Below are 24,670 nucleotides of genomic sequence, written 5' to 3'. Positions count from 1 at the left end.
TCTCATCCAATTTTTTGTCATTTGCAAATGTGCAGATATATTTATTTCCCTAACCTAAATCTTACATGTATAATCTGAACAGTTGGGCTGCTAGCACCGATATCTGCTCTGACAGATTCACATTGGCTGTATCTGGGCTAAAGGCCAATTTACAGCAATGCTTTATTTCCTGTGTGACACTCAGTTTTCGATACATTTCAATGCTGTGCCCCCAGTCCGATGCATTATGATTTTGTACACTTATCTGCCATGAGGGACCTTGTTGAAAATCTTCAAAAAGTGCACGTATACCTCATCTATTGGCTCCCCGTCATCAACTCTATGAATCTTCTCATCGAAGAACTCTGTTTGATTTATCAAGTTAATTTTCCTTTTATAAACCCATGCTGACCCTGGCTGGTCCTACCACTGTTTACCATGTGGTCTGCTATAAAATTATTGAGTTTCCCCGCCTGGCTCACTGGTCCATGATTCTCCGTTTTCTGTCTACATCTCTCTGAGAGGATAACTAGTGGGGTTAGATTGGTTAACATCCAATATGTGTAGAAAGTTCCAGAGTCCATTGGAATATAGGAAGATGACGACCAATGCTTGCGTTATTTCTGGGGAATTCTGGGGGCCAGAATCCATAATTCTGATGTAAATGAAGAAGGGACGAAGGATTTGCGGTGTGCATAGGGGCGGAGTTCATCACTGGAGCTGAAGGTGCCGCGGATCAATCCTGGTGCTCGATGGAAATTTATTATTTTTGAGTTTGTAGCGATGTGATGTATCAAGTGAATTGTAAGGTCAATTATTACTCAACATCACTGCTTTTGATATTCTGTCACATGTTCGCTCGACCAGGTAGTGGAGAATAGTCCTTCTCTTATGCCTTTGATGGGCGATCACTTAATTTATTTCAAGTCTCACAATTCCCCGTGATGAATTTTTAACGTGTGCCCCGAGAATATCGATTACAGGGGCAAAGAATTTGCAACGTCAGCAATGCCTGCAGCTATGTATGCTGGCCATTCACTCTGCTATTTTGCACCTTAGTGTCCCTCTGTAATACTCATGTGTCTCATTACATTACACACATTAGCTTCGTGCAAACCTGCGGCCCTGATGGGACTAATTAGAACCTGTTTGTTCAGTCACTGTAACCAATATGAGTTTCCACGGACATTAATTGTATCACTGGAGATTTTACCTGTTCTATTAATAGGACCATTCTATCGTAACGTGCCAATGGAAGCATTCATCATCGGCACTTAAAAGAGTTAGTGGTTCCAGAGAGACAGAAAATCTCAGATACGGTAGATTAGAATCTCGGAGCAGCATATTGTACCTTACAACACTGGATGGGAATCTAGGAATAGAAGATTGGAATTCCATAACAATTGCTCAGAATATGCGATTCTTAGATCGGAATGTCACAACTATTGGCAAGAGTTTTTCGTCGGAGATAAACTACCTGAATACATATTCTTATGTATTGACATTACCGTCACGAATCTACTGGGCATTGCTGATCATGCAGTACATTTATTACCCGATTTTGGCCATTATTGGTGTCCCTGGTAAGTCTTTACGTCAGGAAAATAATGTTGAAAATGTTGTTAGACTGTCACTCTGCCGTTACTCTCTCGTCTGTTTCAATTTCTCTGGCAAATAAAATTCATGCAAAATATGTTCTCTAATCATATTCCTGTTATCTAAATATTGGTAAGGGAAAACATTCACTTCAATCTGCATCAGAAACTCAATTCTTTACACACATTGTCTTTTCCCTCTCTGCTCAATGAATGAGGTTGCATGAGATCTATCCAAACTTCAGACGGTTTATTTGAAGGTGATCTATGTTCTGAGTCAATATTGTCTGTGTTAGCAATTCTGTGTAATGCTGCTTTAAGAATAAAATCCAACCCGCATCTTAGATAGTCCAGCTCCTGAATAAACCCATTTCTGTGCCTTTGCTGAATCTAAACTCCTACATTCCACCATTTCCCTGTTCAGTCTATCTGTTGTACGAGCCTATTAAATGGAACTAATTCGAAACTCGGCTGTCATATTTTAACTCAAATGCATTCCATGTAACTGTCAGGCTGCCGCTTAATGACGCACATTGTCACCCGATCAAACTCTGTTCGATTCTGAAATTCCTATCAGTGATTACTCTCCTTCATTTCCATTTTGACACATTCCCTGCTCATTTCTCAGAGCCCAGCACACCGACTCCCCTTAAAGTACTTGTGTCACAGTGCCTCACAGCGCCAGGGGCCGTCTTTGATTCCAGCCTTGGTGACTGTCTGGATGGACTTTTCACTTTGTCCCGTGCCCGGGGGCTCCAGTTTCCCGCCAAACTCCAAAGATTTGCAGTTTTGATTGTCTGGCCATGTCATGTTAATCTTTGATATACAAAGATGCCTAGGTTAGGAGGGTGGGCCAGAATAAATTGTGGGACTCTGGGTAAGGACTGGAGGGAAAGGCCTGGGTGGAATGGTCTTTCAGAGAGTTAGTGTCGTCGAAAGGGACCAAATGGCCTCCTACTGGACTATATGGACTCTATGTTTCTATGATTCATTATTAATGCCCGTTTTATTTGTAAATTCACTTGTATATTTTCGTTTATTTCTCAACTTTTCCATGCATTCTTTCATTTTTCCCCAGATTTCCTCACATCCCTCTCTCTAGCACTTTTTCCGCCCCTCTCCATATCTTCCTCGGCACTCCCACAACCCCCTCTCTCTCGCTACCCCTAAATCTCTCACTCCCTCTGTCTCTATCCCATTCCTTCTCCCCAACCCTCTTATTATTTGTGCCTCTGACTTCTCGGGTCTCTCTCTTCATGATCTTCATGGAATCATGGAAATGTATAAAATAGAATATGTGAATGCACCTGCACTATATTTTCACCGAGTAAATACATGTAACAGGTGGATCGATTCCTTTCGCCAGGGCTCGCTGCCCATTAATTTAACCCTCTTTACATTTCATAGCGATCATTCGGAGAGTGTAGACCTCTTCTCTATTCTTTGCTACCTTATTGAAACGCTGCACGGATTTGAAACAATTTTGATATCCGCACCGAATGTCCTTGCAGTTGTTTTTTTTACATATTTCTAAATGCTTGGCATTTCTTTCTGCCCTTTGTTACATTATAGCTCATTTTGCACATCCCAATCTACCATTTGTTATGTTATAAAATCCAGCTCACATCTTAGATGTCCAGCTCCTGAATAAAACCTTTCCTGAGCCGTTGTTCAATCTAAACTCCTGCATTCCACTATTTCCACAACCAGTCAATCTGTTCAAAGTCTCGATTAAGAAGAACTAATGCAAAACTCGGCTGTCATATCTTAGTTAACACGAATGTGTTCCATGCACCCATATGCTTACTGATCTTAAACATTCATGTCTTCTCCTTATATATCCCACAATCCGCCTGCTCATCACTTTTTCTCAAACAGTCTTGAAGGGCTTCGTATTTCATTTTACTTCCCTTCTTATCCATTCCCTTTGAAGGTCTGTGACACCCAAATTATTTATTGCTTCGTACAAAGGGCCACCGACTTGACATATTAGCAAAGTTCAGTCATCATGACTGAATGCCCCAACTGATGAAATTGTTCAGAATATCCTAGTTGTAACGTAATCTTTCTTCTTATTTCCTCCGTTTTATCATGCATTGTTTTCCACTGGTCATAAATTATACAGAGTGAATGTAGATGTTAACAATGTATTTCTGTCTGAGGATAAGATTGTAAAGATAGAAACAAAACACATGTTCCATACATTTTCAAAAGGAGAAATGGAACATTCATTGAATGCATTTCATTTAACAGTCATATGTTAAAAATGGCGGCGCGGGCTCGTTGGGCCGAAGGGCCTATTTCCCGTGCTGTGTTGTTGTTTGCTCTTGACACCTTCAGCTGGGACTGACATACATCAGAACAAAACTTCGCTGCGTAGTGATTCAGTTCTACCTGATATTATCGAGACTCCCTGTATAATGATCAAGATCAGCAATTTGATCTGAATCTTTCACATCGATCGAGTGAGTATCACTAATAGTGATCTATGGTGATGACCCAGGAGAAACCAATATCACTTTCGCGAGGTGGTGGCACAGTGGTCCTGCCAGTGGGCTCATAATCCCAACACCCAGCATAATGATCTGGGGACCTGTGTTCAAATCCCACCATGGTATCAAGTGAAATGTGGATTCATTGAAAATCTGTAGTTAACAATCTAGTGGTGACAAAAGAACCATTTTTGGTTGTTCTACAGATGTGCCTGGTTCATACATGTCCTTTTCCCTGTCTGGCTTACATGTGAATTTCGACCACATTAATGTGCTTGACTCTGAAGTGAAGGATATTTAGAGACGGGATAAATATGACCCAGACAGCGACCCCCACATCCCTAAACAAAGAATAAAATAACTTTGGAATGATGGGGAGCTGCAATCAATACACAATGGAATAAAAAGCAAGATTGTTCTTCAGAAAAAAAATTTAAAAAAAAAACTTTTTTTTAGCAATCTAAAGTATTATTTTATTTATTATTCTCATTTGCAGCCAACTTAGTGACGATAATCATTCTATCTCGGCGGAAATGTGGTTTGTCCAACTGTGTCACTCTCTATCTGGTGGCAATGGCAGCAGCAGATCTACTGGTCGTTATCATAGACCTAATATTTAGGCATATTCCGATAGTATATCGTGATAATTTTAGATTCATGTATGACATCCCGGTGTGTAATATCCACAGTGTTCTGCTTTATGCAGTCACAGATTGTTCTGTCTGGTTCACTGTCGCTTTCACCTTTGATAGATTTGCAGCCATTTGCTGCCAGAGGTGGAACAATAAATATTGTACAGAGAAAACAGCAGTTATCATTCTGGGAACAGTGGTTCTGCTGAGCTGCTTATGTAACATTTTCTGGTACTTTATGTTGACAGGTTGGTACTTACTAGACCACAGTCCCTGGTTTTGTGCTGTGGCAATAGCGGTTTTGCCATCTCAGTTCTGGGTAACAATCGAGTCCCTTCACTATGTTTTAAATCCATGTATCCCATTCGTTCTGATTCTGCTGCTCAATGCTATCACTGTAAGACACATTGTCATGGCCAGCAGAGCCCGACGCAGGCTTCGGGATCACAGTGGTGAGAGTCCAAGAGACTCAGAGATTGAGAACAGAAGAAAATCCATGATTTTGCTTTTTGTTATCTCAGCAAATTTCATCATGTTATGGGGCCTTATAATGGTGTATTCGATATGGTACAGAATCCAATGGTTGGGGTATAGATCTCTGTTTCTGCACAAGTTTGTGCAGGAAATAGGATTCATGCTCCAGGTCCTGAGTTGCTGCACAAATACTGGCATTTATGCCGTGACTCAATCAAAGTTTAGAGATCAGTTGTACATTTTTGTGACATATCCCTTTACTGCAATTCGTAAGTATATTAAATGATCAGGTGAACTAAATAATTTCTGGAGACTAAGATATATCCCGTTTTATTTTCTGACTGAGCAGCCCTCATTTGGCATCTATGATACACACATTGCAGACTGGTTGATATTTCATGGAGTTGATATCAAAAATGGGGTGGTGTAAATCTCCTTCCCATGGGATTGGTGATACCGTCATAGTGGAGACAATCATTTTTCTTCTGGTATTTGTCCTTAAGCTGCAGTGGGATTTTCTGCTCGTCAGGACTGAGGTGAGGAGAAATCAGTGCAGCCAGAGGTTGGTGAATCTGTGGAATTCACTACCACAGAAAGTAACTGAGGCGTAAACAATGTGTGAGTTCAAGACGAAAATAGCTCTTGGGTTTCAAGGGATGATGGGATACAGGAGAAGACAGGATCAACAATGTGCTTTTGATGATCAGCTATGATCAATGTGAGTGGCGAGCAGGCTCAAAGTGCCGATTGTCCTATTCCTGTGTCTATTTTCTATTGTTCTAAGTTCCTACGTCAGTGGTGCAAAATGATGCGGTAACAAGAAATTAATCTGCTCCTCTTGGGGTCAAAGCTACAAACACAGTCGGTTTGGTCTTCCCTTTCCACAATTTTGCCCTTCACAAACCGTGCAATTGTCGGCTGCAAAATGTCTCTGTGACACGAGAGCAGGACAGGCATTTTGTCCAAGGATGAGGTGTTTCAGGCTGTTTGGAATCATTCTCTTTATTCCTGGGATCTGCCACTGAGGCAATATAGCACTGCTGTGTTCCTGACTGGGATATGCGATGAAGCAAAAGTTGAACTGACATATTTTTGCCTCCATGAGGGCTAAAACATAACCTTCATCTTGTCTCCCTATGTGTTATAGTCACAATACACATGTCTTATAGTTGTCACAACTTGTTTCCTTTTATCACTGACAGTTAACAAAGTCACTGTGAATGTCACTTCAAACTGATGCAGAAAATAACTCTTTCAGTCATCATAATGTAACCATTGAAGCTAAAAGCGTGGATAACAGTTAATGCAGTCTCAATATATATCACTTAGAAAAGCTCATTCTGAACATCGTTGCAAATGGCTGCGGTGGATAAACACATTTCATGCAACTTTAAAATACAATATTGTTGATCATTTCAAATGGTCATGACACATATAATCAAACTCTCCGAGATAATACAATTTAAAATAGTAATGATCCGTATCAGTTAAACCAGCTGCTGTACAGATTTGCAGTGTTGACTCATAACACCTGGAACTCGGGTTTGATTCTGCATTGGGTTACTGTTTGCCTGGAGTTTGCACATTCTTAACATGTCTTCCTGGTTTTCCTCCCGATGTCCTGGTTCCCTCCCACAGTCCAAGGTTGTGCAGGTTGGGTACATTGGCTATGTTAAATCTGTGGGGTTACAGGGATTGGGGGGAGAGCTGGATGGTAGCAAGTACTTTCAGAGAGGGAAAAGTGGACAACTAGTGATGGACAAAGTTGGTGGAATTGCGGATTATGATGAGGACAGCTGGAGGATAGAGCAGGACATAGATCGGTTGGAGAGTTGAGCGGAGAGATGGCAGATGGACAAATGTGAGGTAATGCATTTTGGAAGGTCTAATACAAAAGAAAAATGTGCTGCAAATGGCTGAACCCTTAAGATTATTGATGGACAAAGGAATCTGTGTGTACAGGTACACAGGTCACAGAAAGTGGCATCGCAGGTGGAGAAGTCCGTCTAAGGGGAAATGGAATACTTGCTTTTATCAGTCGGGACATTGAGTTTAAACATTGGCAAGTGAAGTTGCAAAGTTATAGCACTTAGTTGGGCCGCACTTTGAATATAGTGTTCAATTATGTTCACCGCAGGACCAGAAGGATGAAGAGGCTTTGGAGAGGGTAAAGAAAAGACTTATCAGGATGGTGGCTGGTACGGAGGCAATTAACTATGAGGAGAAGTAGCAGAAGCTTGTTCTATTTTCACTGGAACGAGGGAGTATGAGGGGTGATCTGATAGAATTCTACAAGATTATGAGAGGCATGGACAGAGTGGATAGTCAGAAGCCTTTTTTTTCCCAGGATGGAAGAGCCAAATACAAGGAGCATGGGTTTAAGGTATACGAGTAACATTTAACAGAGATGTACGAGGCACGTTTTTTTGACACAGAGAGTGATGGGTGCCTCGAATTCGCTGCCGGGGGGAGATAGTGCTAGTGGATACAAGAGTGACGTTTATTGAGGGTCTGGAGAAATACATGAATACATTGGGAATAGGCGGATATGGTTCCTGAAATAGTAGGGGGTTTTATTTCAGATGGGCCATATGGTCAGTGCAGGCTTGGAGGGGGGAGGGGGAGCGCGAAGAGCCTGTTTCTGTGTTGTAATTTCCTTTGTTATTTAATCGTTCTTCTAATAAATTCTGGTCAACAACGCTCACATCTCATGAATGAATAAAGATAAAACTGTCGATTCAGTTTGTGTTCATGCATTTCCCTTTGCTTTTCAAGCCGCTTGCAGTTTCAATTGCTTTGTGTTTATCAAATATTGTGAATATCAGTGTGAGAACATTGACGTATCCACAAAAAAAGAACAACAGGATCTCAGAGTGATATGTATCAACAAATAGGGCGGCATGCATATTTCAGCACAACAAATCTGTACCTGAGGTTCGGTGTTAGAAATAGAACTTGGCCAAGCTGAGGAAAGAATGTCAGTCTGGTGTTGACTGAACACCAGAATCCCTCCTGTGTCCTCCACACACGCAACACATGATCGATTGGTGCCAGCTCTGTTGCAAAACTCGTCCCATAGGGTACCACAGTGTGGGAAAGTGAGGCTGTTCCGAGCCGTTCCACATGGGTCATGTTTGTGGCTGCTATAGCAAGCCCAGCATTTCTATTTGGAAGATCTTATTTCTGTTTCAGAGTCTGGGGAAAGATTTTCCGACCAGGTTCGCCTCAAAACCGGGGAAACCCGCCCCAGGTTAATGTACTTTTCGTTGTCCCCCCCCTCCCCCCCCCGGCACCGCCGGCCCCACCCCCCCCCCACCCCCCCGCGCCCCCCCCCTCCCCCCTCCCCCACTTCTGTAATTCACGTGGCGGGAGGAATGGGAGAATTCCTTGTTTGAGGTAGATATCGCATGTGTTTCATTGTTCCTTCACGATTGTCAGTTTTTTTTACCCTACATATATTAGAACAATGTGTAAGAGTCACACGGTCACAACAAACAAATCTTTCAAATTTGTTGAAGTGATATGAGATTTGTTGACCAAAGAAGCAATTATTGCCCATCTCACGTTTCTCCTGAAAGGGTGTTGGGGAGGTGGCTGATTAAACATTGCAGTGCTGTGGTGTAGGTACGTCCACCACACTGCGAGGGAGCATTGTCCTTGAATTTGGCACACTGACAATGAGGGAAAGGCCATACGATTCGAAGTCAGGATGGGGAATGGTTCTGAGTGTAACTGTTAGACCTTGGTGACACAATGTATTTTCTGGTCCTGTCCTTCATGTTTCCAATCGTCGTGAGTTTGGAAGGAGCTGACTAAGGAATGAATAGAATCCCTATGGTGCCGGAGGAGACAATTCAAACCATCGAGCCTGCACTGCATCTCTGATAGAACGCCGTACACATGCCCTTTTAGCCAACCCTATCCCCTCAATCCCCCACATTGAAGACAGCTGAACCATCTAACCTACACATCTTGGAACACAAAGCGACAGCATGTCGAAGCCAATCCACATAACTGGCACTTCCTTTGACTGAGGAGGAAACGGGGGTACCCAGAGGTACCCTACACAGGCACGGAGCATGTGTGAACTCCACACTGACAGTCACACAGTGCAGGTATTAAACCCAGATTCCTGGCACTGTGATGTGAAAATGTCATCTCGTGTGTCGCCTTGTGAGACCCTGCAGTGCCTCATCTCCGTGACACTGCCCAGTTAACATGCATTTTTCTCCATCTAGCCGACACGCCTTTGGACACGAAGGGGAAATTTAGCATGTCCTATCCATCTAAACTATATATTTTTGGACTGTGGGAATAAACCAGATATTCGGGAGGAAACTCCGGCAAACACGGGGAAAATGTGCAAACTCCGCATAGACAGTGACCAATGCTCCTGAGAGCTGTGAGATAGAACCCGTGCCGCTCAGACAAAAAGAACATATTCATCACACTCCGGATTTCTTCCTTGAAATTTGCATACAACTGGGCACTAGAGATGTTTTATGTGTGAGAGAATTCCTGGTCTCTTACATGCTAAAATAACAAATAACAGACAGCAGTACAGCACAGGGATAGGCCCTTTGGCCCACCAAACCTGTACCAACACAGCTGCCTCTGTAATCTAATACTTTCTTGCCTCTACGTGGTCCATATCCCTCTATTCTCTGTCGAATCGTGTATCTACCCAGATGCCTCTTGAACGTTGTTACAGAATCTGCTTCCAGCATCCCCTCCGGCGATGTTTTCCAGGCATTCACCACTCTCTGTGTGAAAATCCTGCCCTTAATCACTTATAAACTTTCTCACATTCAACTTATGCCCCGAGTAAATGACCTTTTGACCCTGTGATATAGACTCTGAGTATCCACACTCACAAACCGGCTGACGGTGAATGAGTCTCTCTCGCGCGCATGCGCGCACACACATATGCACATACACACCCACCCACACACACACATACACATACATCCCCTGCCACTGCAGATGGTGAAATTAGAAATGAATAAAAATATCTGGATGAGTGAGCTTGAATCGATTGTATAAAATAAAATTGATTCGATAATGTTCTATAGGGAAAGGACTCTTACTTGGTCTGATCGGCATGTGACTCCCGACACACAGCAATGCAGCTCACTCTGAGCTGCTCTTGGAGTTGAACTATCAAAGCAGTCGGTTTGAGGGAAATTTGGAGGCGATGATTTTGTGATATTATCGCTGGAATATTAATCCAGAAACTCAGCTAATACTCTGGGGCTCGAATCCTGCCATTGCAGCTGGTGAAATTTGAATTCAATAAAAAATGTCTATTCGCAAGAATTACTGCTGACAATGAAATTCCTCACCATCATCGGAAAAAACTTATATAGTAAACTAATGCCCTTTAGGGAACAAAACCTACCGTCCTTGCCCGGTCTGGCCCACATGTGACTCCAGATCCACAGCAATGTAGTTGGCTCTCAGCTGCCCTCGGGCTGCGAGGTTTGGGCAATAAATGCTGCCCAGCCAGTGACACCCAGGCTCCATGAATGAATAAAAAAGTGTCTGTGTCCTATTGGAGTTCTACTGAAATTTCTGTCGCTCTTTCAAAACCACGGGACGTCCCAAAATATGTTAATGACAATGAAGTCTTTTTGAAAAGTAATCACTGCCCAATTGCTCAACTTTTGAACTGTCTGTTCCGCGACGTCAGAAATTCCCATGTAGGAATGGGGAATAAATGCTGCAGCTGCGGCTCTGCGGCGCAAAGAATGACATGTTGGACTTCTCATCATTGTCTGGTGAGATATTCAAAGATTGTGGCTCGGAACTCATCGGAGTCGGCTTTTTCGATAAGGAACTGGTGTATCAATACTTTCAGAGGAGTGAAACTGCCGCCCGGAAAATCATAGAATTCCCACAAAGCAGAAGGGAGATATTCGGCCCATCGAGCCTGCACTAACAGCAACCCGACCCAGGCAACATTCGCGGATTGAGGTCACACAAGACACATTATTAACGAAGACGGGATTCGAACCCACGCGTGCAGAGCGAAATGGATTAGTAGTCCACCATCCTAACCACTCGGCCACCACCTCATACAACGCAAACCGTTCTAATGACGCCTTGAACAAAAAGACATTTCTCCTGTAGGATAATGTTGTGTTTCTACTTTCTCGTTAATTTTGCTTCGCTGTTACTCTTCCATTCGTTTTAAATCCCGAGAAAGTAGAGGGAGACAATTCCGGTGTGAGCTTTGAATTCACCGAACATAACACTGATTTAAAAAGCAGTAAGAAGTGTGAGCTTGTGGCGTGACGGTAGGGCGTTTAACTCCAGCTCAGAAGGTTGCGTGTTCAAATCACGTCAGGCTCAAATGAGTCTTACTCATCACTCTTTGGATTTTGTATCTGGATAAAGTTGATTGTTCCCGAAACAACAAATCTCCAAACTATGATAAATACTAGATTATGAAACACTTAATGTTTTTGCTCAATCTGCACCTGTACCACGGGCAATAAAAATACAATATAATTAAAGAAAAGCATCTCAGTTGTAAAGCACTTTGAAACTTCCAGCGGTTTGGAAAAAAAAAACACATTTCATGACAAAATAAAAGTAAAATACTGCCGATGCTGGAATCTGAAACAACAAATGAAAATGCTGGAAAAACTCAGCAGTTCTGACATCATCTGTGGAGAGAGACCAGCTGAGATTGTCCAGAATGTTCAGACTTCAAGACACCCCGTCTTTCCTCCAAAATTAAAAAGAACATGCGGTTTGATATGAACGGCAATCGCACCTTTCTGTCTCCACCTGATTTGTGTTTTTTTCTTCATGCATCCATCTCATTCTCTTTCCTGCTAATCCTAAAGTCTTAATGAGTTAGTTAAAGCCGTTGTTTGCTGCATTAAATGGTTCTCCGCATTGGGGAAAATAACTGATCTCATCAGAACTGAGTTGTCGCTCCGGAAGTGGAAGTGGCAAGTGTACAATGCGTACGGTCACCTCCAAAAACAATTCCTCGTTAGTATAGTGGTTAGTATCCCCGCCTGTCACGCGGGAGACCGGGGTTCAATTCCCCGACGGGGAGTTTATCACAATTTTATGATGTCAAATTGTACTTGTGTTGTTCTCTAACTTTGAAAACAGAAACGAAAATGACTGTCAAGGAACGAAACTTACAAAAACGTAAATCTTTACATTTATACCGACACTTTTCGTGACCTGGGATCAACGTTCATTCAATTCACCAGCAATTTGGCTCATCTTTGATCTGGCGATTCCACGTAGTCATCACGTCGAATATTACCCTGATATTAGCACATTGTCAATAAATGCTGTGATTTCATATTTTTCAGTTCTATTTTTGGATGATCCACTGATTCCCAGATCCCCGAAAATACAAAGGAAACCCCCAATGTTTTCCAATATTGGAAATACCTTTGAGTCTGTGAGTTGTGAAGATTCATGCAGCGTGATGAATAGAATATTAATGCATGATTGTCAGAGCAGGAAGGTTCAGTCCGAGCTGGACAAAATTTTGGTGAGGCCACCGCTGGAGGACAGTGTGCAGTTCCGGTCAAATCACTACAGTAAGAATTTGATTGCACTGGAGAGGGTGCAGTGTCCATTTACCAGGGACCAGATCGTAGACTGGGATGGAGAATTTGAGCTCTGAAGAGAGACTGGATTGGATCAGGTTATTTTATTTAGAGCAGTGAAGGTTGAGAGGAGACCAGATTGAGGTGTATAAGAAATGGACAGGGTGGATAGGAAGCTGCTGCTGCCTCACAGCACCAGGGACCCGGGTTTGATTCCCGGCTTGGGTCACTGTCTGTGTGGAGTCTCCATGTTTCCCCATGTTTACGTGGATGTTCTCTGGGTGAACAAAGAACAAAGAAAATTACAGCACATTAAGCAGGCCCTTCGGCCCTCCAAGCCTGCATCGACCATGCTATCCGACTTATCTAAACCCTCCTTCCGTTCCGAGGACCAGATCCCTCTATTTCCATCTTATTCATGTATTTGTCAAGATGTCCATTTCGAAAGTCACTACCGTATCCATTTCCACTACATCCGCGGCAAAGAGTTCCAAGCACCCACCACTCTCTGCCTCATACATCTCCTTTAAACCTTGTCCCTCGCACCTTAAAACTTTGCCTCCTAGAAACTGACTCTTTCACCCAGGGGAGAAAAAGGCTTCTGACTATCCATTCTGTCCATGCCTCTCGTAATCTTGTGGACTTCTAGCAAGTCGCCCCTCAACCTCCGTCGTTCCAGTGACAGCAAACCGAGTTTCTCCAACTTCTCCTCATAGCTAATGCCCTCCTTACCAGGCAACATCCTGGTAAATCTTTTCTGAACCTCCTCCAAAGCTTCCACATTCTTCTGGTACTGTAGCGGCCAGAACTGAACACTATATTCCAAGTGCGGCCTCACTAAGGTTCGATAAAGCTACAGAAGGTCTTGCCAATTTTTTAAACTCAGTGTCCCGGCCGATGAAAGCAAGCATGCCGTCTGCCTTCTTGACTGCCTTCTCCACCTGCGTTGCCAATTTCTGTGACCTGTGTACCTGTCCACTCAGATTGGTTTGGCTATCAATACCCTTATAGGTTCTGTCATTTACTGTATATTTCGAATCTGAATTAACATACATTCGTCCGGATTAAATTCCATCGGCCACTTCTCTGCCCAAGCCTCCAACTGATCTATATTCTGCTGTATCATCTGATGGTCCTCATCGTTATCCGCAAATTTACCGAGCTCTGTGTTGTCTGCAAATTTACTAATCAATCCAGTTACATTTTCCTCCAAATCATTTATATATATTACAAAAAGCAAAGGCCCCAGCACTGATCCCTGAGGAACACCACTTGTCACAGCCCTCTATTCAGAAATGCATTCCTTCCACTGCTACCTTCTGTCTTCTTTGACTGAGCCAGTTTTGTATGCACTTTTCCAGTTCACCTCTGATCCCATGCGACTTCACCTTCTGCACCAGTCTGTGATGAGGGACCTTGTCACAGGTCTTACTGAAGTCCATGTAGACAACATTCACTGCCCGACCCTCATCAAACGTCTTCATCACTTCCTCGAAACACTCGATCATGTTCGTGAGACACGACCTCCTCTTTACAAAACCATGTTGTTTCTCACTCATCCGTCCACTCATTTCCAAGTGGGAAAATATCCTGTCTTGAAGAATCCTCTCCAATAATTCCCCGAACATTGATGTAAGGTTCACAGGCCTGTAATTACCTGGATTGTTGGTGTTATCCTTTTTAAACAAGAAACAACGTAGGCGATTCTCCGATCATCTGGGACCTCCCCTGTAGCCAATCAGAATACAAAGATTTTTCTCAAGGCTCCAACAATTTCCTCCCTTGTCGCTCTCAGTATTTGGGGTATATCCCATCAGACCTGTCTTGTCGACCTTAATATTTCTCAAGGGCACCAATACCTTCTCCGTTTTGATCTCAACATGACTCAAACCACCTGCACATCCTTCCCCAGACTCATCATCATACACGTCGTTTTCGGACAACACTGACGCAAAGCACTCAGTTAATACTTCACCCATTTACACTAGCTCCGCGCATAGATTCTCTCCCTTGCCCTTGAGTGGGCCGACCCTCTCCCTGGCTACCCTGTTGCTTGTTATGTATGTATAAAAGCCCTGGGATTTTCCTTAATCCTGCTGGCCAGTGTTTTTTTCGTGACCACTTAGTCAATTGTTTCATTATATTTTTCATCTACCTCATCAGGTTAAGGAGCGGCGCTCCAAAAGCTCGTGTTACCAAATAAACCTGTTGGACTTTAACCTGGTGTCCTGCTGCTACTTAATGTGTCCACCCCAGTCCAACGTCAGCAACTCCGCGTCTGTCTGTGAGAGAATGGAATTAATACTGTATCTGTCATCCATGATCTGCAGACAGATTTGCTCCTCTATCTCTTCCTCACCACACTTCCATTTTTCCTTCTCTATCACCTCTGTTCACATTGTATTGAATAGTAATTGCCTGGTGTTCTATGTGACTGATGGAGTCACTCTGTCCGTGGTACTGTTGGGCACTCGATGTGTATTTGCCAGTTAGTGGGAGCTGAGAGTGACTGCGGGGTTCATTCCCTCCCTGCGATGCTCTGTCATTTTGGGATTAATGTTGTAACTGTCCTTCTCGGACACTATATGAGGGGACTGGGTTTACTTTTACCTATCAGTCTCTGCAACTGCCTGTGGGATTCATCCTCTAATTGTCAGTCTCTGGCTGTGTAAATCAATGTGTACTCTTTAAATATCAGAGAAGAGAGAAAATTACAGCACAGGAGCAGCCCTTCAGCCCTCTGAGCCTCCGCCGACCATGCTGCCCATGTGAACTAAAACCTCCTTTCAGTCTGTGGCACTGAGCCTGCTTTCTGCTCAATGGGCCGAGTGTTGGCGAGTGGAATTAGTTGGGCAGGCCAGGGCATTTCATACATCACTGTAGATTCGATGGGCCAAAGGGCCTCTTCTACACTATCCTATTCTCTGATACATGGCCTTACAACCCAAGCTTGGAAAATGATGCATTCACAGATAATGTATTTTGGGTGGATGTCAGTATAAACTGCAGAAATTTGGTTCATGTCTTAAAACTCACAGTTTGTTTTCCCCGCATAGAATTGTTGATATTTCAAACACTTTGCCTGAATTTGTTGTGAAAGCTGAAAGTGGAGTGACTTTTCGAACATTTCATCGAATCGTAGAAACCCGACAGTGCATAAAGAGGCCATTTGGCCCATCGAGTCCGCACTGACCACAATTCCACCCCAGCCCTACCCCTATATCCCTACGTATTTGCCCCTCATCCCACGACATCTCAGGATATTCAGAGGCAATTTCAGCATGGACTACCGTGCCGCCCAATACCGTTCAGTTTGAGGGAAAAGGGAAACTGGCCGGTACGGGGATCGAACCCGCGACCTTGGCGTTATTAGCACCACGCTCTAACCAACTGAGCTAACCGGCCACATCCGAATGACCGTCCACGGACGGTTATCGGGGCAGCACGGTAGCATAATGGTTCGCAGTGCTGCTTCACAGCTTCAGGGACCTGGCTTCAATTAGAGGAATTTGCACATTCTCCACGTGTCTGCGTGGGTTTCCTCCGGATTCGCCGGTTTCCTCCAACAGGCCAAAAATGTGTGGGTTAGGCTGATTGGCTGTGCTAAAATTTCCCCTTAGTGTCCTGAGATGCGAAGGTTCGAGGGATTAGCGGGTAAAAAATGTAGGGATATGGGGGTAGGACCTGGATAGGATTGTGGTCGGTGCAGACTGGATGGGCTGAAGGGCCTCTTTCTGCACTGTAGGGTTAAAGAAAAACACTTATCAGAAACATAGTGTGATTTCTATATGTGTGTTGCCTGATGTTGTTGTTGCTGTTCTTGTTTTTTTTTTCATATTGTGACTGTGTTTTCACTGACTGGCAATGAAGACAAATAAATACATGTCTCATGATCGAATTGAATGGTATAACAGAGTCAACGTGCCATGCGCAATGTCTGTTCTTAATTGCTGTGTTCTGGTGACTGGAAGAGACGGATCGATGGATACTGAGGGAAATAAGGGTGGAAATTGCACTGGCAATGGAGGCAATTTCTAACCCAGCTCGTTATATGGGTGGTGCCAAATGAGTGGAGAATTGCAAACGGTAAAGACACCTCTTCAGAAATGGCTGTAAGAATCAGTCCAATCAGTTTAATATCAGTTTAATTGTTGGGCGAAGGGCCTGTTTCCTGTGCTGTGTTGTTCTTTGTTGTTCAATGTGTAATATTCTCCAAATAATTACCCGAGGGGGAAAAAAAACACCCACCTGTGCTGATACACAATAATTAAGGAAAACCCCTCAGTAATCCCATAGGTAATGAACTTGATCGAGATTTTCATGAGGGTAATGGAAAAGGCAAGTATTCAAATCCCATTCCTGGCAGTGTTTGGGGGAGGCAGTGGCAGTGGACAAGTAATCCAGAGATCCTGGGTAATACTCTGGGAAGCTGGGTTGAAAACCCAAAAGGGCAGATGGTGAAATTTTAATTCAAGACAAACCCTGAATTAATTGTCCATTTTTATAAAACCCCATGCAGTTTACGAATGTCCTTCAGGGAACAAAATCTGCAGGAGGAGTGTATTTGAATCAGCAAGTTCAGAGGTAACAAAAACATGGATGAGGGTTTCAGGTACAGTTGAGATCAGGTATTATCAACAATGTGTGAAGTTACACAGCTGGAAACAGGTGGCCTTGGTGCAGGAACAGATGTGTGGTCAGAATCTCATTTCCAGGTGTAATGATGTGTCAAGGTTACATGAGTTTGTTTCGGCCTCGACAGTGACCAGGGAGAGTGATGGAGTCATTGACTGGGAATGGAATTTGTGGTGGGACCTTTGACCTTCCAGATGTTTAACGGGGAATTATCTGCTTATCCAGTACAAGCTGCTGGATAAGCAATCTAATAATTTAATAAGAGAGATTGGTTCTGAGAGCTGATGGTGAGCTGGAACTGGGTATTATCAGCTTACGTGTGAAAACTAACACTGATCTTCAGATTATAACACCGAGAGGTGAGGACTAGAAATAGGAGGGAACCAAGGTTAGATCCTTCAAAGATTCGGGAGGTAACAACACAGGAGGGAGAAGTGTAACCATTGCGGGTGATATTGTGCCACTGACCAGAAAGGTAAGAATGGAACGAGGCGAGTGCAGTCTTCCCCAGCTGGACAACCGCAGATCTTCGAAAATTGCGTCGCAGTACATGCCCATTGGCCCTCGATGTTGGGCCGACCGCTGGAACAAATCTAGTGACCCTCGAACCTAAACTATTCCAATATTATCCATATGCCTATCCAACTGACCATTTGAACGCCCTGAAAGTTGGGGAGTCCACAACTGCTGCAGGCAGGGCATTCCACGCCCTTACTCCTCTCTGAGTAAAGAACCTACCTCTGACATCCGTCCTATAATTATCACCCCTCAATTTAAAGCTATGTCCCCTCGTGTTAGCCATCATCATCCGAGGAAAAAGGCTCTCACTGTCCACCCTATCTAACTCTCTGATCATCTTGTATGCCTCAATTAGGTCACCTCTTAACCTTCTTCTCTCTAACGAAAACAACCTCAAGTCCCTAAGAGTAGGAGTCTGATGTTGCAGTTGTATAGAACGTTGGTTAGGCCTCACTTGGAGTACTGCGTCCAGTTCTGGTCGCCGTACTACCGGAAGGATGTAGAGATCCTGGAGAGAGTGCAGAGGAGATTTACCAGGATGTTGCCTGGTATGGAAGGGCTGTCTTACGAGGAAAGATTGAATGAACTTGGGCTGTTTTCCCTTGAGAGACGTCGGCTGAGGGGGGATCTAATAGAGGTTTATAAGATTATGAAGGGGATAGATAGAGTAAATGGTGGTAAGCTTTTTCCGCTATTAGAAATGGATAGAACGAGGGGTCACGGGCTTAGGGTGAGGGGGGCTAGGTATAAGACAAATATTAGAGGGCAGTTTTTCACGCAAAGGGTAGTGGGGGTGTGGAATGCACTGCCGAGTAAGGTGGTGGAAGCAGGCACGCTAGGGTTGTTTAAGAGTCACTTAGACAGCCATATGAGCGGGCTACATATAGGGGGATATAGTAGGCCTTACTGAACATTGTAGGCTTGGGAATACGTTTTGCCTCAGGAATGTTAGTCTTTGCCTGTTTAATAATGAATTTTTTTGTCTCCACAGGCATTTAAGTCCAGCAAGGGGCATGCATGCGGCAGGTTGTCGTGGGCTGCTCTTGGATGTTGCTTCGGGAGTTGCCTATTGCTTCATGTCGTTAGTGTGCTTAAACTGGACCATCTCGAGGGCAACATGACAGCTCAGAGACTATCTCTGTTGCTGTGCGGACACATGGATTTGGGCCTGTGTCTGTGGGAGTTTGCACGTTCTCCCCGTGGTTGCGTGGGTTTCCTCCGGGTGCTCCGGTTTCCTCCCACATCCTCCAAAGATGTGCTTTTAGGCTGATTGATTGATGGGTACTAAATTGTCCCTAAATTGGACCTCCCTGATCCTCGCACGTTAGGCGTAGACTAAAATCAGGAATAGGTCACTGAGACAGTAGGACGGCGGCGCGGGCTCGTTGGGCCGAAGGGCCTGTTTCCCGTGCTGTGTTGTTCTTTGTTCTTTGTTCTTTGTTCCCTCAGCCTTTCCTCATAAGACCTTCCCACCATACCAGGCAACATCCTGGTAAATCTCCTCTGCACCCTTTCCAATGCCTCCACATCTTTCTTATAATACGGCGACCAGAACTGTACGCAATACTCCAAGTGCGGCCGCACCAGAGTTTTGTACAGTTGCAACATGACCTCACGGCTCCGAAATTCAATCCCTCTACCAATAAAAGCTAACACACCGTACGCCTTCTTAACAACTTAATCAACCTGGGTGCCAACTTTCAGGGATCTATGCACATGTACAGAGAGATCTCTCTGCTCGTCGACACGACCAAGAGTCCTTCCATTCGCCCTATATTCTGTACTCCTGTTACTCTTACCAAAGTGAATCACCTCACACTTTTCCGCATTGGTCTTCTACACTTTGCTCAATCTGTTCTTCAGAACAATCCTTGAACTGATGTGATGGGAATTTCTTTCGCTGAGAGAAGCTACAATCCCAACATTGAACATCCTGTTGAATATTCAGGGTCTAAGACAAAGAGGATCTCATTTCCCCCTGAATCTGCTGCGTTTTTCTTCAATGTTCCATTCTAATGACAGCCTGAAAGGATAGCTAGTTAACAGAAGTTTATCCGCTAAATAGTTAGAACACCGACGGCTCGTTGGTCTAGTGGTATGATTCTCGCTTCGGGGATTTCGCTGCATGAATTTGCGAGAGGTCCCGCGTTGAAATCCCGGACGAGCCCTCACTTGTTGCCAGTTTTGTTTTCAAATGTTGGTTGTTTATTTCGAAAAAAAAACAGGTTGCGTTTTAGATGGCGGGATTTACATGTCTCCAGATCAGGTTTGAAATCCAGCAACACATCGCGACAATTTTCTCTATGCTGCAAAGCAAAAGTTTTCAAGAATGTTCACCCACGGAACCAGACTGGAAACTTATCCCAATGAATCAATCAGGGCTGTCCATTGCTTGTCGCGTCAGGGATTCTTGCATCGTGCGTTCAGTTGTATTTTGGTCAGAAAGAAATTGCAGTCTGACAATGCTGGGGGGGTGGGGGTGGTGGGGGCGGGGGGCGGGGGGCCGGGGGGGGGGGGAAGTGGTCGGGAGGCGGGGGGGGTTGGAGGTCACAGTTTGGTTTTGAATCGATTATATTTTAACTCTGTCCCAGGCGTTTCACTGAGCAGGAACTGAATCTTTGTGAAACTGTTCGGTATTCCACTCCAGAGGTAATTAACTCAATGAAGAGGAGGTTTGAAGAGTCTGTCCATATTTGATTAGACGCGAGCACCGGGTGATATGCATCTAAGGATACTGAAAGACATGATCAGTGTAATTGCGAAGAGACTGGAAATAACTTTCCAACTTCCGAGTTATTAAGGTAACAATGTTTTTTGAAGTGTTTTGAGTATTTTGAAATTATAACCGAGAGTGTTGGCAAAGGTAATACTGTTCATGCGGTTTACATAAACTTCCAAAAGCACGGAAATTTTTAATAAGGCAGATGAAAGTAAATGCATCAAAATGTGAATTGATTCGTTGTGAAGGAAGAACCCAGATTCAAAACATAAACTACATGGTACAGTTCTAAAGAGGCAAATATGTACATATATCTTCCAAGTTGACAGGGATGATCATAGAGGTTTACAGCATGAAAAAAGGCCCTTCAGCCCAACTTGCCCTTTTTATCCACTAAGCTAGTCCCAATTGCCCGCGTTTGGCCCATATCCCTCGATAGTCATCTTACTCATGTAACTGCCCAAACGCTTTTAAAAAATAAAGTCATATTCACTTCTACTACTACCTCTGGCAGCTTGTTCCAGACAATCACCATCCGTAAAAAATAAAAATGTCCCTCTGCACCCTTTTGTATCTCTCCCCTCTCAGCTTAAACACATGCCCTCCAGTTTTAGACTCCCCTACAATTGGGAAAAGATATGGACTGTCTCGCTGATCAATGACCCTTATTATTTTGTAGACCTCAGGAAGATCACCCCCAGCCCCAGAGTCAAAAGTCCCAGCCTATCCAGTCTCTTATTGTAACTCAAACCATCAAGTCTTGGTAGCATTCTAGTCAATCTTGTCTGCACTCTTTCTAGTTTAGTAACATCTTTTCTATAATAGGGTGACCAGAACTGTACACAGGACAGTGAGGAGAGTGATCATAATAAATCAGACAGTGCCCTGTGTCTTTTTTTAATCAATGGGGTACTGAGTACAAAAGAACAGAAGCTATGTTAAACCTACATTTGAATTGGGTTCGGTTTCAAATGGATATTGGTTCCATTTTGTGCAGAGCAAATTATAAGAACATTATAAAAGATTTCAGAAGGTGGCAGAAATGTTTCACCAGAATAGTTAAATTGATGAAGAATTTTATTTATTGAGAATGGTTTGACACACTGCGACTGATCTACTTGGAGAAGAGAAGGTTCTGAGGAGATTTGGCAAAAAATATGCAAATCCTCATGGTCTGTCTGGTCAGATGATTGATAGAAATTTGTTCTCATTGTTGGCAGGATCGAGAAGCAGAGGGCAGATATTACAAAGAACAACACAGCACGGGAAACAGGCCCTTCGGCCCAACGAGCCCGCGCCGCCATTTTAACATTATGAGTCCCCTCTCCACCCATGACCCTTGTATTGGAGGTAATCGCCAAAAGAAGCAACAGCAGCATAAAGGAAATGCTGCCTCAGAGAGGGGTCACGGCAGGTTCACTTGAATTCGATTATTATTCCAAAAATAAAATATGCAGGTTAATCCGCAATTATACAATATTTTGTATTCAATTATGGGCGTCACTGGCTGGCCAGAATTTATTGCCCAATCACAGTGGCCCGAGTGTAGTTGAGAGTCAACCACATTGCTGTTGCTCTGGAGTCACACGGAGGCCAAACCGGAAAGGACGTCAAATTTCGTTCCACAAAGGGCTTTGGTGAACCAGATGGTTATGCCGGTAATTGACAATGGATGAAAGCATAAATCTGTTCTTCATTCCTGATATTTTGTATTGAATTCAAATTCCACCAGCTGCCGTGTTGGGATTCGAACAAGAGTCCCCAGAGACCCGTGCTTTGAGGGTAGCTCGGAGTCAAACACATTGCTGTTGATACGGAATAACATCCAGGCCAGACAGGGTAAGAATTCCGTCCGCAAAAAAAATCAGTTAATCAGCTGCTTCTTTTCTCCCACAATCGACTCAAGATCATTAATTCCAGGCATTTTTATTGATCCCGAATTTCAGCATCTGCCGTGTGGTGGATGTGTGAGGGTGCATGTGAGTGTGTGTGTAAGAGAGAGATGAAGTCATTTTCAGTCTGTTTGTGATTGTGGATTAATCCCTTCTATTCCCTCACAAACACAGTGATCCCCTTGCACCTCTGAACTCTAATTGAAAAACCCTTGTACCCCTGTGACCCTGGGAGTGGGGGGTGGGGGAGTGGGGGGTGCAGTAATGGTGGGTGATGTTTGAAGCCAATGCCTCAGGATGCTGAGTGTGAAACAGTCGATTTTAAACAATGCGTGTCGGAAACTGAAGAGTGAACTTGCCTGTGAGAAGATCACAGAAAAGCTGTGCCTGGAGCTGGGCCCGAGAGACAAGTTTTGGGTTGTCAGTAAATGAACTCCTGAAATGAAGGAACAAAATCAGAAACAGAAAATCCTGCAAATATTCAGCAGCCCCGAAAGCAGCTGCGGAGAGATATTCCTGTCGCCAGGATGTAACTCTCCAACTGGATACTTCACGTTGCTCAGATCTGACACTCTCACCATCTTCCTGTAAGGAACAGGTAGGTCGGGAATTGAGTCTTTGTTGATTTGAGCAAACAGAGCAATGCAGCAATGAGAAGCTCCTCACCCCCCAGCGGCTTGGGGAAGGATGGGTCAGAGAGACAGGACTCCAGGTTGGGTTCAAAAATGGGGGAAAGAGCACATCGAGTTTTTATTGGAATGACAATGAAGATGGAATTCAAATCGACTTGTGCAGATTCATACACTGCCGCCGGTCGTCAGGATGGCCGAGCGGTCTAAGGCGCTGCGTTTAGGTCGCAGTCTCCTCTGGAGGCGTGGGTTCAAATCCCCCTCCTGACATTGCTTCTTTTTCCTCCCTGTTCCAGACCCCATCCACACCCGCGAAATATCTCCCCCGGAATTACAATGGTTGCAGGGGCTCAGGAACAGCGACCTCCGGCAAGTTCCATTCCGAGACACATCCCATCCTGTCTCTGAAATATATCACCGTTTCTGCGGCTGGCTGACAATCCTGGAACTCCTTCCCGAAAAGCAATACATCAGTACAGACACCACATGGACTGCAGTGGCTCAAGAATGAATTCCCTGAAAAAAATTCTCGAAAAATAATTAATTTTGGACAACAAATGCTTTCCGGGCCAGAGACACACAGGAATTCTTTCTTGGGTGCATCTGTCTGTATTCAGACTGTGTTTTGCATTATCTGCCGTTCAATAAGAATTGGGATCTTTCTGATTCTATCAGTTAAACTGTGCCTGTACAAGTCAACTTCCGGAACTAAAACATCGTTTCAAAATTCATTCTGTATCTGACAATCATTTGGAAATGCAACTGACTTTCTATATCCCCTCATTTGAAATCTCCGATTAATATTCTTCATTCGTTCCTGGGATGTATGTGGGTGTCGCTGGCTGGGCCCGCAATTATTGTCCATCCTAAATTGCCCTTGAACTGAGCGGATGACAGGTCACCTCAGAGGGCAGCTTAGAGTCACCAAAGTTGCTGTGTGTCGGGGGTCACATGTAGGTCCAGACCAGGGAAAAAATCATTCCTTAAAGGATATTAGTGAACCAGCTGTGTTATTTTAAGACACTCGATTCATGGTCATTACACTTTTAATTCCAGATTTTTTTTATTGATGAGACATTTCACCATTTGCCGTGGTGGTGGTGGTGGTGTGTGTGTGTGTGTGTGTGTGTCTGTGCGTGTGTGTGTGTGTGTGTGAGAGAGAGAGAGAAAGAGAGAGATAGAGGGAGAGAGAGATTCTCACAGTCTCTTTGTGAGTATGGATTAACCTTTTATATGCCCTCACAAACACAGTAATCCCCTTGCCTTTGTCAATTCCTAAGAAGTACTCGCACCTCTGAGGCCCCGGTGGGCGGTTAGAGGGTGGGGTGAGGTTTGAAGGCGATGCCGCAGGGTGCTGAGTGTGAGACCAGCCGATTTTAAAGCATGTGTGTAGGAAAGTGAAGAGTGAACTTGTCCGTTTGAAGATCACAGAAAAGCTGTGTCTGGAGCTGGGCCCGAGAGACAAGTTTTGTGTTGTCAGTAAATGAACTCCTGTAATGAAGACACAAAATCAGAAAGAGGAAA

General features: G+C 44.0%; 1 protein-coding gene and 3 non-coding genes across 4 annotated transcripts in view; 3 read left to right on the top strand and 1 right to left on the bottom strand.

Annotated features, from left to right (window-relative positions):
* The window catches only part of LOC145335838 (putative G-protein coupled receptor 139), a 56,574-nt gene that overhangs the window by 30,376 nt on the left and 1,528 nt on the right, over window positions 1–24,670 (top strand). Inside the window, exons 3-4 of the mRNA XM_080181563.1 lie at window positions 1,356–1,562; window positions 4,563–5,441. Coding sequence (XP_080037689.1) covers window positions 1,356–1,562; window positions 4,563–5,441 — 1,086 coding nt within the window. The remainder of the gene's footprint in view (window positions 1–1,355; window positions 1,563–4,562; window positions 5,442–24,670) is intronic.
* trnad-guc (transfer RNA aspartic acid (anticodon GUC)) lies at window positions 12,170–12,241 on the top strand. The gene has a single exon. It is a non-coding gene; the product is annotated as a tRNA-Asp (tRNA).
* On the bottom strand, window positions 16,084–16,157 carry trnai-aau (transfer RNA isoleucine (anticodon AAU)). Its single transcript has one exon. It is a non-coding gene; the product is annotated as a tRNA-Ile (tRNA).
* On the top strand, window positions 23,334–23,416 carry trnal-uag (transfer RNA leucine (anticodon UAG)). Its single transcript has one exon. It is a non-coding gene; the product is annotated as a tRNA-Leu (tRNA).

The sequence above is a fragment of the Carcharhinus amblyrhynchos genome, unplaced genomic scaffold (assembly GCF_965287045.1).
Source record: "Carcharhinus amblyrhynchos unplaced genomic scaffold, sCarAmb.v2.hapA scaffold_42, whole genome shotgun sequence".
Classification (NCBI taxonomy): domain Eukaryota; kingdom Metazoa; phylum Chordata; class Chondrichthyes; order Carcharhiniformes; family Carcharhinidae; genus Carcharhinus; species Carcharhinus amblyrhynchos.
The sequence above is the reverse complement of the archived record's forward strand: the minus strand, read 5'-3'. Positions and strand labels throughout refer to the sequence as shown.